The sequence below is a fragment of the Hyla sarda genome, chromosome 2 (genome assembly GCF_029499605.1).
Source record: "Hyla sarda isolate aHylSar1 chromosome 2, aHylSar1.hap1, whole genome shotgun sequence".
Lineage (NCBI taxonomy): Eukaryota > Metazoa > Chordata > Amphibia > Anura > Hylidae > Hyla > Hyla sarda.
This window is the reverse complement of record NC_079190.1, coordinates 106,516,663-106,529,105: the sequence shown is the minus strand read 5'-3', so window position 1 is coordinate 106,529,105 and position 12,443 is coordinate 106,516,663. Positions and strand designations below refer to the sequence as shown.

The following is a 12,443-nucleotide window of genomic DNA, read 5'->3' as shown; positions in this document are numbered from 1 at the left end:
CTGCTGGCAAAAACTAGATTCTTCTTTTTGATTTAGAGTAACCTTAACTCTACACAACATGACAACCATTTTGCAGATTGATCGAATAGTCATGATCATGTAGACCTAAACATACACTTGGGGTAACCACTTCAAAAATCATCTTATATATGTCAGTATTCATGTGGCATGTTTTGCCACATTCAGTAAACTGACTGATACATAGTTAACAAAAAGAAAGAAAACAAATATATAAAATGTTTTAAGTGTAAAATATAAGTTAAAAAACTTCACAATAATACACAATACACAACATATACTTTTGTATAAAAAAAAGGAACAAAGCAGAAAATCTATGCAAAATTTGTACTTCCATATTCATAAGAACATAAACTATAACATTATTAATTCGCAACAAAACAATTATTGTGCAAAAATAGTAAACATAAAATAATAAAAATGTGATATTACTTTAATTGTAGCAACCTGCAGAATGTTTGTCAGTTATTCCACACAGTCAATGCATTGAGAAAAGCTAAATTACATTTTTGAGAATTGCTGTTTTTTGTTTCTCCTGTCCAGAAAAAAATTGGATAAAAACAGATCAAACAGTCATATGTACCCTTAAGATGGCACCAGTTAAAACTACAGTTGTCCAACAAAAAATAAGCCATTAGTAAGGCAAATAAATAAATATATTAAACTAGTAGAACATAAAAGTAGGATTGCTGTAATTGTACTATTTTGCAGAATAAAAGTGACAATAGAGTATATTCTGCAGAATAAAAGTAACAATAGAGTATATTCTGCAGAATAAAAGTAACAATAGAGTATCTGGTATTTTTCTCTTACGATCAGGTATGGAAAACGAGTAGCAGATGTGAAGGAGTGCAAAGAGCATTTTATGACAAACAGGTCAGTCTTACTAGTATATTGTTTAGAGGATATTTATATAAATAATCATTTAATGGGGTATTCCAGCCTTATATATCTTATCCTCTATCCAAAGGTTAGGGGATAAGATGTCTGACCCCTGCGATCTCAGTGCAGCCCCCGTCATTCTGTAGGCCTCATGTCTAGGTCTCACAGGCAGCTCCCCGGCACAGAATGCTGGGTGATGCACCAAGATCGCAGGGGACCCAGTGGCGGTACCCCTGAAATAAGATATTTTATCCCCTATCCTTTGAATAGGGGATTAGATGGATAAGGCTAGAATATCCCTTTAAGGCCTAAAAGTATGAAAATCACTCTCCAGCTGAACATTAAAACTTTGCTTTGGGTCATATTTATATAGCAGTACTTTGGTCAGTATTTTGCAGTAGCAATTTTTCCATTAGGCTAGGTTTCCATATAGCTTTTTTGGTGTTTTTTTGAGCCAAAGTCAGAAGTGGGTCCAGTTGGAAGGAGAAGTATAAGTCCTTTTATTTATATTACCCATTCCTTTTAAATACACTTCTGGCTTTGGCTCAAAAACTGTAGTGGCAGTTTTCCAAAAAATATCAAATAAACCTGTGTGAAAACCTAGCCTAATCTTTTTTTTCTTTTCTTTGTTTCTCTTTGTTTATTTAAATCACATCACATTTTCAGGGCTCTGTGAATCAGGCTGTACGTTGGAATCCTGTGAAAAAGGGATGCCGATGTGTCTGAGTACATTTGTGAGTCCCGCATATACAGCATATACATTTGGGAAATTTGCAGAAAGTAGTCACTATTAGACTATGTTTGTCCCAATGAAGTCTACAGGTGTTTTGGCCTGATGAAGCCCTGAAAATGTAATATGATACAAATCACTGGCAAAAAGAATGCCATGTGAAAAGGACTTTGCTTAGAGTTTTGACCTCCCAAACCTACAAGACATATATAGGTATCGAAAAGAAGGTACAATACTGCCTTCACTACCATACCTTGTTGTTATTGTAGTCTGCAACGTCTGTAAGATAGTATAGTAGAAATTATTTGCATATGAGAGGTTTTTGAGACTAATAATGAACGACTTCTCTACAAAGTGGCCAATTTCACCGTGCCAGACGAATGTTCCTCAGAGGGGCAGTGAAGGAAATGGAGACTATTTTAGCCGATGAACCAGGCCTTTTGGGTCCAAAGGTAATGATTCTAGAATAGTTCTTCCAAAAGAACTTTCATTAATATAATTGATTACTTATCATAACATTGAGGTACTATTTATTATAGGTTCTATTTACATTTATGGCTTTATCCTTTTGTCGTGATGAGATTAACTGGCTAGTGCGTCATGCTGAGAACATTACCAAAACCAAGAATCCAGAAGACTACATTGATGTGTAAGATGACCAGAAATCTATCTTATTACTGCATTTCAGTCATTTCAGAAACCACCTAGAACCATGCCATGCTCATCTGTTGCAAACTGTTTAGTAAAAGTTGCTAGTGTTAAGGCCATTATGATTTGGAGTGATTCTGTGTGCAGGGGCATTAAACTGGTACTGGCATTGAGATACCGGAAAACTGTGAATTACTCTGATACATTTGGGCATTTCAGAATTATCATAGTTTAAAAATGCAGCTGGCACCCAGAAAGTTGTAACGAAAGGCAGTCCCAGCGGTTGCTTCCCGCCTGGCCTGAATCATACGTCTTTCCCTATCTGTGTATAGGGAGAGATGTGTCACTCAGTATTGGTGGGGTGGAGAGCAGCTGCCAGGACCCACCACTAGTTACCGAGACTAGTTACCCATTGCCATTTCTAAACTATCATTATTCTGAAATGGCTGACTGTATCAGAGCAATTCAAAGTGTCTCGGCATTGCGCTGCCTGCACCAGTTTTATGCTGACTTGCGATTTGAACAGCATAAAACAAATGACAGGTACCCTTTACGTAGAAAAAAATTTTTAAGCTATATCTCTGAATCAATAGACAGATGGTAGAAACAATTACTAGGGATCCTCAGGACACAGTGATTGACTTATGACCTATGAACTATCCAGTTGCAGTTTTCTGAGCACTAAGATCAGCACTTCAGGAGCATTAAGGAAGGTTTCACAGAAATGTTGTGATGTCTAAAACATGTGACTGTGTCAGATTATAAACTTGGATCAAAAGTCTATGAAGAAGATTTATCTTGGCACTAGATAGCTGCACTCCAACTATCCTGCAACAATCCATCCACCCTCCTCAGATATTAAAAATTTTTTAAAATATACTATGCCGCTCCATTAATATCCGTACTCTGGAGGCTTTTTGTTTGGTGGGCGGAGTCTTGAGTCGCTGCACTGAGGCCGGAGTTTATGTCAGGAAGGAAGACAGAGCAGCACCAACAGGCACATAAACAATAGTGAAGCCACAAAAGAACCCACCCCAAAATGTGAATGAAGCTGTATTACTATGGATGTTTCTTTTTTTTTAAGGAAAAATGTGCCACATATGGGTTATTTACGTAGTCTGTAAAAATTCTTACACAATTATTTTGTGCCTCATTCTATTTTAGCACAACATTAATTTTAAAATATAGTGGGTACACCAGCATGTACGTGTCCTAAAATTAACAAGGTGTGTAGTGTGTATTTTCAACCTTAAATTTAATAGTGTTATTAGTTATATAATACATTTTTTTCTAGAATTAAAGGAGTAGTCCAGCGCACACTTTTCTTATTTTATCCGGTCCGGGCTGCAAAAAAAAAGAAAATAAACTTTCTCTTGCCTGCCTACGCGCCCCCGGAGCTCTGGTACAGGTGTTCGGTCGCCGGGCTGTTTGCTTCTTGCTTCCTGTTAGCCCAGCACGTCCCACGGAGCTTCAGCCTATCACCGGCCGAGGTGGGACATCGATGCGGCCGGTGAAAGGCTGATGCTCCGTGTGAAGTGCCGGGCTAACAGGAAGTAAGAAGCAAATAGCCCGGCGACCAAACACACCTGTACCGGAGCTCCGAGGGCGCGTAGGCAGGCAATCTACTATGGAGCTTGATAAATCTCCTTCTCTGTGCCTTTGCACAGTGAACAGCTTTATATTGGCCTCATTAAAAGCCATGATAGATTTTTATATCATTGTTCACCAGACCTCCAGCTCTCAGAGGTTTGTTTACCACTTAACCATGTATGGATGTTTTAACCTGATGCTTAATTATTATTTATAAAGAATATTAGAATTATTGACTATTGTTATGAAGCAATATATATGTATAGTAATGGATAATGATTTGAATGTATTCCAGTGCAATATAACCTATAGCTTAGAAGCTTTGATTTTAATCTTTGTTTTTGTTTTTTAAACTAGAAACATAGCTGAGTTAATGTTTTTAATTGAAGAGGTCCGAGCACTCCTGCGGAAGAACGTGCCCATCATTCAGCGTTATCATCTACAATATCTGGCAAAATTTGATGCTTTGGTCCTCAGTGACATTATACAGGTAACTTGACATAGTATATATTTACTTTATGTATATAATGGTGTCCACTGACTTATTCCTTCTATGCGCTATGTGTTACAATATATCTAATAGCTTTAATTCTGAGATAATCATTGTCAGCTAATAATACTATTAACTTGTTTGCAGAAACAGATTTTTATTTGCCTATTTTGAACTTGTACCTGTTACAGTATAGTTTTCTTTTTATATATTAAATTGTTTTTATTCAGCCTTTTATTTGTCCCTTGTTTGTCAAATCAATTGCAATTATCCCATTCTTCGTGTTTGCTTGATTCTGAATCACTCCCAAAGTGTCACCATTATACCATTATTCTGAATATATCTTAATATTCCTCAAATGTATTGTTCTAGAATCTGACTGTTTGCCCAGAAGAGGAGTCTGTGATCATGTCATCATTTGTGAGCACATTGTCTGCCCTGAATTTAAAGCAAGGTAATGGATCCCTAAATATGTAAAAAAAAAAAAAAACTTGGTCCCCCCTTCATTCTTACTTTTGTCAGGTAATAGAAAAACAAGTAATCTATTCACCGCAAGCTCAACAAGAAGACACTAGCAGAAACAATTGAGCAATACAAAGTGCTTAGTTCATTTATTTTAGTAATCAGTGAGGACCACAGCACTCAGAGGCCTACTATTTAATTTACTTCTAAATTTTCTCTATGACATATCATAAGTTTGTTAAAGGGGTACTCCAGTGGAAAACTTTTTTATTTTTAAATCAACTGGTCCCAGAAAGATAAACAGATTTGTAAATTACTTCTATAAAAAATTCTTAATTCTTTCAGTACTTATTAGCGGCTGTATACTACAGAGGAAATTCTTTTTTTTTTTGGATTTCTTTTCTGTTACAACCACAGTGCCAGCAGAAAGCACTGTGGTCAGACAGAAATAATTTCCTTTCTAGTATACAGCCACTAATAAGTACTGAAAGGATTAAGATTTTTTTATAGAATTAATTTATAAATCTGTTTAATATTCTGGCATCAGTTGATTTAAAAAAAATTTAAAGTTTTCCACCTGAGTACCCATTTAAATGATAGGTACTCTTTAAAGGGTTTGTCTGGTGGTTCTTTTTTATAGTTATATGGTGCAAAACATTATATTTAGTTCACCAGTTCTGTGCCTGGTTTCTTTTCTTGTCTGGTGTTCTTTTGTACTTATTTTAAAATCTTCCCGGAAGATACTGTGGTGCCTTGGGGGGGGGGGGGGGGGGGGGGTGTATGGCAGTTGGGGTGTTGCTATGCGGTATATCAAGGATGTAATTAACTCTTGTCAGTCATGACACCAGGGTGAGGGTTAATACTGTGATGCTTGGCCTATCGCCACCCTTCCCAAAAGCGATAGGGAGTTGAAGAATAAATGCAATGTCCACAACCAGAAGCTTTGCTGAAAACTATCAGAAACTTTACTGAGTATTTTCTGCAACAAGTAAAACAGGAACAGTTCATATAACAGAGTCTATGTACAGTGCACCTGAGATTGACGTATGGTTGGGACTTTTGTAAGTTCTTTAGATTAGTAGGATTTTGTAAGCATAGATCCACTGGATTTAGGGTTATGTTTAGGTCCAGAGGTCTCGCTAGCATTAGCGGGGAAGTTGTAAGAACTCACTGTTTAGATAGATTCAGGCCGAGGGCGGCAGGCTTTGGCCCAGTAGTTGTCGTTGAAAGTTGCGTAGGTCTGTCCTCATGAAGTGTCAGCAACCCAAGAGAGCATCTATTGGCTGCAGCTCCCTTATATGGGCAGGGGCTGACCGTTTTAGGATTGGTCCACACCATCTGTCAATCAGCTTTACAAAGTGTTATGGGTAATCATATGACCCATGAACCTCCAAAGGTCCTTTTACCTACCATAGAGTACTAACCCGAATCGCATGACCTAAGGTCCTGCGACGCTATGAAGGTAAGCATACTTATTATATACAGCATTTACATGTAAATTAGTAAAATATTAACTATATGAGGGGTGACTAGGGGATGACTAGGGAAGCGGACCCCCACAGTTCCTAGGAACTCTGACTTTGGGAAAATGGTACACCACAATACTGTTTGTTACTTGTTCCTGTGACTGGCGCTAACATTTCACTCAGTGTTGTCGGCCATGTTGTGAGTGCCACGTCACTTACTCAGCTGTGACGTTTTCTGCTGCACCCCCTCCCAGCTGCAGCTCTGCCCTGCCCCTCATGAATATGTTAATCACATTCGCACATTTAAAATATTTTTTTTACTGATTCATCAGTTGTGGCAGTCATTGGCTAATGATCAGCCAATAGCTGTTCAGAACAGACTCTGCAGCACCTATCTTCTTACTTGTTGTGCAGCGTCCTTAGCAACTGACTTACTTCTGAGCAGACTCCTGCAGTGCTGAGGGACTACTACTACTCCCATCATGGAACAGACTTGTTTCCATTGATGGGAGTAATAGTTCCCTGGCTGCTGGAGTCTGCCGTTGGCTAGAGAGGCTACATTAGTGTTTGTACTACTACCCCCAACATGGAACAGAGTCTGTTCCATGTTTGGGGTAGTAGTACAGGGGCTGAATGATTGAACACATCGGGTCTCACTTCTGACACCCGATGCAATCAGCAGTTATAAAGAAGGGGAGCGAGCGGCATGCAGCGCTACTCTGTGATGTATATACTGTTTAAACTTTAATTTTCAAATCCCCCGCGGAGAGCCCTGAATGGCTGGCACCGGGGAGCCATTCAGGGCTCCCAGCAGGGTTTTTAAATTACTACTGTGTTAACCCTGAATGTATGCCCGTGCATATTTTTTTTATCATTTATTGGCCCCAGTGTGCATAAGTTTATTCCCCCCCCCCATGTCAATATCCCCTTGTGTCCATATCCACCCCAGTGGTCTTATTCCCTGGCTGCCTGCGGCTCCTCATCTTCTGCAGCTGCAGGGACATGTCCCCCTCAGTGGTCTTATTCCCTGGCTGCCTGCGGCTCCTCATCTTCTGCAGCTGCAGGGACATGTCAGGTGGCGGCTGCAGCAGAGAATTAATGAATGGAGCAGACATGCGGGACATACCGGCTTCATTCATTCTCTGCTACAGCCGCTGCCCGACATGTCCCCGCTGCTGCTCTGCTCCTAGAAGATGAGGAGCAGCAGGCAGCCGAGGAATAAGACTACTGGGGTGAATATGGACACAGGCAGATATTGACATGGGGGGAAATGGACATGGGATATGGACATGGGGGGGAATAAACTTATACACACTGGGGCCAATAAATTATTAAAAAAATGCACTGGGGCATACATTTAGGGTAATTTAAAAACCCTGCCGGGAGCCCTGAATGGCTCCTCGGTGCCGGCCATTCAGGGCTCCCAGTGGGGGATTTAAAAATTATTTTTAAACAGTATATACATCGCAGACTCACTCCCCTGCTTTATAACTGCTGATCGCATAGGGTGTCAGAAGTGAGACCCAGTCCGATCAATCATTCAGCCCCTGTACTACTACCCCCAACATGGAACAGACTCTGTTCCATGATGGGGGTAGTAGTACAAACACTAATGTAGCCTCGCCAGCCGACGGCAGACTCCAGCAGCCGGGGAACTATTACTCCCATCATGGAAACCAGTCTGTTCCATGATGGGAGTAGTAGTAGTCCCTCAGCACTGCAGGAGTCTGCTCAGAAGTAAGTCAGTTGCTAAGGACGCTGCACAGCAAGGAACAGACATCTTCAACAAGTAAGAAGATAGGTGCTGCGGAGTCCGTTCTAAACAGCTATTGGCTGATCATTAGCCAATGACTGCCACAACCGATGAATCAGTAAAAAAAAAAAATGTGCGAATGTGATTAACATGAGGGGCAAAGCAGAATGGCAGCTGGGAGGAGGTGTAGCAGAAAACCTCACAGCTGAGTAAGTGATGTGGCACTCACATGGCTGACAACACTGAGTGAAATGTGAGTGCCAGTCACAGGGAGCCAGTAACAAACAGCATCTTCCAGGAAGATTTTAAAATAAGTGCAAAAGAACACCAGACAAGAAAAAGAAACCAGGCACAGAACAGGTGATCAAAATATAATGATTTGAACCATATAACTATAAAAAAAAAAAGAACCACCGGACAAACCCTTTAATGCATTATGTGAGTCCCACTGGAAGAAAAAAGTTTGTCATAAATGTCATGATTCGGCAGGCTGGAGGTGGATCCTCTGTGTCAGAGAGGGATTGGCGTGGACCGTGTCGGTGGACCGGTTCTAAGTTGCTACTGGTTTTCACCAGAGCCCGCCGCAATGCAGGATGGTCTTGCAGCGGCGGTAGCAACCAAGTCGTATCCACCGGCAACGGCTCAACCTCTCTGACTGCTGAGATAGGCATTGTACAAGGGATAAGGCAAGAGCAAGGTCGGACGTAGCAGAAGGTCAGGGCAGGCAGCAAGGATCGTAGTCAGGGGCAATGGCAGGAGGTCTGGAACACAGGCTAGGAACACACAAGGAAACGCTTTCACTGGCACAATGGCAACAAGATCCGGCGAGGGAGTGCAGGGGAAGTGAGGTATAAGTAGGGAGTGCACAGGTGAACATACTGATTAGGGCTGCTGCGCCAATCAGTGGCGCAGTGGCCCTTTAAATCGCATAGACCCGGCGCGCGCGCCCTAAGGAGCGGGGCCGCGCGCGCCGGGACAACACAGACGGGGAACGGGTCAGGTACGGGAGCCGAGATGCGCATCGCGAGCGGGCACGTACCGCATCGCGAATCGCATCCCGGCTGGGAGCAATATCGCAGCGCACCCGGTCAGCAGGTCTGACCGAGGCGCTGTGAATAAGAGAACGCTGCGAGCGCTTCGGGGAGGAGCGGGGACCCGGAGCGCTCGGCGTAACAGTACTCCCCCCTTGGGTCTCCCCCTCTTCTTGGAGCCTGAGAACCTGAGGATGAGACTTTTGTCCAGGATGTTGTCCTCAGGTTCCCAAGATCTCTCCTCTGGGCACTTAACTTCAAAGGGTCCAAGATAACGTGGTCCCAGATTAAAACTGGGGACACGGAAGCGGATATACTTGGCGGAGAGACACACAAAAACAGGAGGAGTTCTTCTTTTTTTTTTTCGGCATGCTTCTTCACCCGGGATGAGGCTAGTATGAGGGATTTTTGAGTCTTTTTCCAGACGGTGGCGAAGCCCCGGGAAACCTCATCAACAGCGGGCAAACAAGAAGGCGTGAGAGTGGGGAGGGAGGGAAGAGGGTGAAGCTTGGCATGGGCAGAGTGTTAACAGGACGGGGGCTATGAGGAGGAGACACAGCATAGTCCAGATAGGCCTTGGGGAGACCAGGTAAAGGAGGAGACACTGAGGTTAGACTGATGGGACTGGGAGCAGACGTGAGGCATTTTCTGTGGCAAGAAGCACCCCAGCTCTTGATCTCCCCGGTGGTCCAGACAAGGGTAGAAGAGTGGCGTTGGAGCCATGGCAGACTGAGGAGGACTTCAGAGGAGCATTTGGCCAAAACAAAAAGTTCAATTTTTTCGAGATGCAGTTCCATGCTCATGAGCAGGGGTTCTGTGCGGTAACGCACAGTGCAGTATAGACGTAAATCTTTATTTCTGCGGCGAGTCCTCTCTTCAGGGGTCAGGCGAGACCGATCCACTTGCATAGCCTCCTCGGCGGGAGGCACAGGGGTATTTTGCAAAGGATACTGTGAGAGAGGGGCTCCGAGCGGTGTGGCCCATGGCAGGGCCTTCCCAGACAGGAGACCACGGCAGAGTCTAGAGTCCCCATCAAATTTGTCCGGCAGGGACAAGTGGGGGTTGGGAGCGGCCACTCGCTGCGGAGGAGGTGCAGGAGCCGGCGGAGGAGATGGTAGTTGCTGTTGCAGCTGCTGTGTCTGTGACTGAAGTTGCTGTATCTGCGGTAGCAGCTGCTGTATCTGTGACTGAAGTTGCTGTGTCACGGTGGTCAAGTACGACAGCTGGTGATTTCGTTGGGTGATCATTAGGGATTGCTGGGCGATCACCGTGGAAATGTCGGCAAGACTTGACAGCGGCACCTCAGCGGAATCCATGGCCGGATCTACTGTCACGATTCGGCAGGCGGATGGAGGTGGATCCTCTGTGTCAGAGAGGGATTGTCGTGGACCGTGTCGGTGAACCGGTTCTAAGTTGCTACTGGTTTTCACCAGAGCCCGCCGCAAAGCAGGATGGTCTTGCAGCGGCGGTAGCAACCATGTCGTACCCACCGGCAACGGCTCAACCTCTCTGACTGCTGAGATAGGCATGGTAAAAGGGATAAGGCAAGAGCAAGGTCGGAAGTAGCAGAAGGTCAGGGCAGGCAGCAAGGATCGTAGTCAGGGGCAACGGCAGGAGGTCTGGAACACAGGCTAGGAACACTCAAGGAAAGGCTATCACTGGCACAAGGGCAACAAGATCCGGCGAGGGAGTGCAGGGGAAGTGAGGTATAAGTAGGGAGTGCACAGGTGAAGATACTGATTAGGCCTGCTGCGCCAATCAGTGGCGCAGTGGCCCTTTAAATCGCAGAGACCCGTCGCGCGCGCGCCCTAAGGAGCGGGGCCGCGCGCGCCGGGACAACACAGACGGGGAACGGGTCAGGTACGGGAGCCGAGATGCGCATCGCGAGCGGGCGCGTCCCGCATCGCGAATCGCATCCCGGCTGGGAGCAATATCGCAGCACACCCGGTCAGCAGAACGCTGCGAGCGCTTCGGGGAGGAGCGGGGACCCGGAGCGCTCGGCGTAACAATAAAATTGGTTTAATGCTGTCTGCAGCCAAACTGTGGTAAAAATAAGCCCATGGCCAGAAAGGGCTTCTTATCATGATCCCATGCATACCTTTATTAATTTATTTTTTTTATATTCAAGGCTTTATTGAACCAAAAAAGTCAGGGATACAGAAAATAAATGGCAGGTAGGGGAGTACATGAAAACAACAATATAAAGGAATGCGACAATCATGGTAGCCCAACATAAATCACCTCACGCAGGTGGAGAAGAGCAGTAAATAAAGGATATGAACAATATAATAGGAAGCACTCATATTTCATAAAGCATAGCTTTTATTAATAGTACAATAAAACGAACATATACAATAATAGAAACATTTGTATTAAGAATAGTTGCAGTTGGTCATGTGTCTAGGCCCACCTCTGCTTTCCTAAAGAGACTGACCCTGCTGGTCAACAGACCACCTACCTTTTAATGCACGGAGGCCTTCCTATAGAGAGCCAGCCCACATCTGGATCCTCCTATCTCACCCTTTATCTTAGGATGGGAGGGAGGAAGGTGCAGAAGACTGATAACTCTGTGGCAGATATCTGTTTGGCAATACCTCTAGATATCACGGTGTGAGTCAAGTACATGTAAATACAGTTGTGATACAATTGTCACATAGATTATATAGGTATAAACATGATAAAATTACATGGATGGTGTAGAAGGTGTAGTGACACCAAATTGCAAGAATTGGGGAGAAGAGATAAAGTTCAACCAGGTTCACCAGTGCACAAGATACTTCTCCGACTGACCATATATAAAAGGACTTCCCGGAGCCAGTCAGTGACTGTGGGAGGGGCGGTGGACTTCCAACATCTAGGAACAACCCGTCTCGCTGCCGCCAACAGCAAACCAGATAAACCCTTCAGTAGGGACCCAGGGGTACCCGGGAACATGGATAAAAGCAACACCTGCGGGGAAGGTGCCAATTGAGCACCCGTAATGTCAGCAATAAGCGCCCAGCTAGCCAGAACATTGTCAGGGCGGGGCACGACAGCCAAATATGAGTTAACATCCCACTCACTTGTCCGCATCTCCAGCACTGATCAGGTACTGATGGAGAAGGGCAGGAACCATCGGAAGAGCACTTTATAGTTAGTCTCCTCGAGAGCCACAGCCACTGAGCATTTGTGACAAAGCAGGAAGGAGGTTTCCCATTCCGCAGCTCTGGGGGTGCAGCCAAGTTCCCTCACCCATCCCTGCTGGTAAAGAAGGAGAGTTCCAGAATCTCGGGTACGCAGTAATGCATATAGCTTGGACATCAAATGGGTCTCTTTGTCGGAGCTCAGACATAAAGACATAACTTTCAAATGCAGTAGGGGCCCTGTAAAAATC

General features: G+C 44.1%; 1 protein-coding gene across 1 annotated transcript in view; it reads left to right on the top strand.

Annotated features, from left to right (window-relative positions):
- Positions 1 to 12,443, top strand: part of NCKAP1L (NCK associated protein 1 like) — a 290,353-nt gene that overhangs the window by 57,120 nt on the left and 220,790 nt on the right. Inside the window, exons 10-14 of the mRNA XM_056562778.1 lie at positions 838 to 894; positions 1,986 to 2,082; positions 2,170 to 2,279; positions 4,226 to 4,358; positions 4,731 to 4,812. Of these exons, the coding sequence (XP_056418753.1) occupies positions 838 to 894; positions 1,986 to 2,082; positions 2,170 to 2,279; positions 4,226 to 4,358; positions 4,731 to 4,812 (479 nt within the window). The remainder of the gene's footprint in view (positions 1 to 837; positions 895 to 1,985; positions 2,083 to 2,169; positions 2,280 to 4,225; positions 4,359 to 4,730; positions 4,813 to 12,443) is intronic.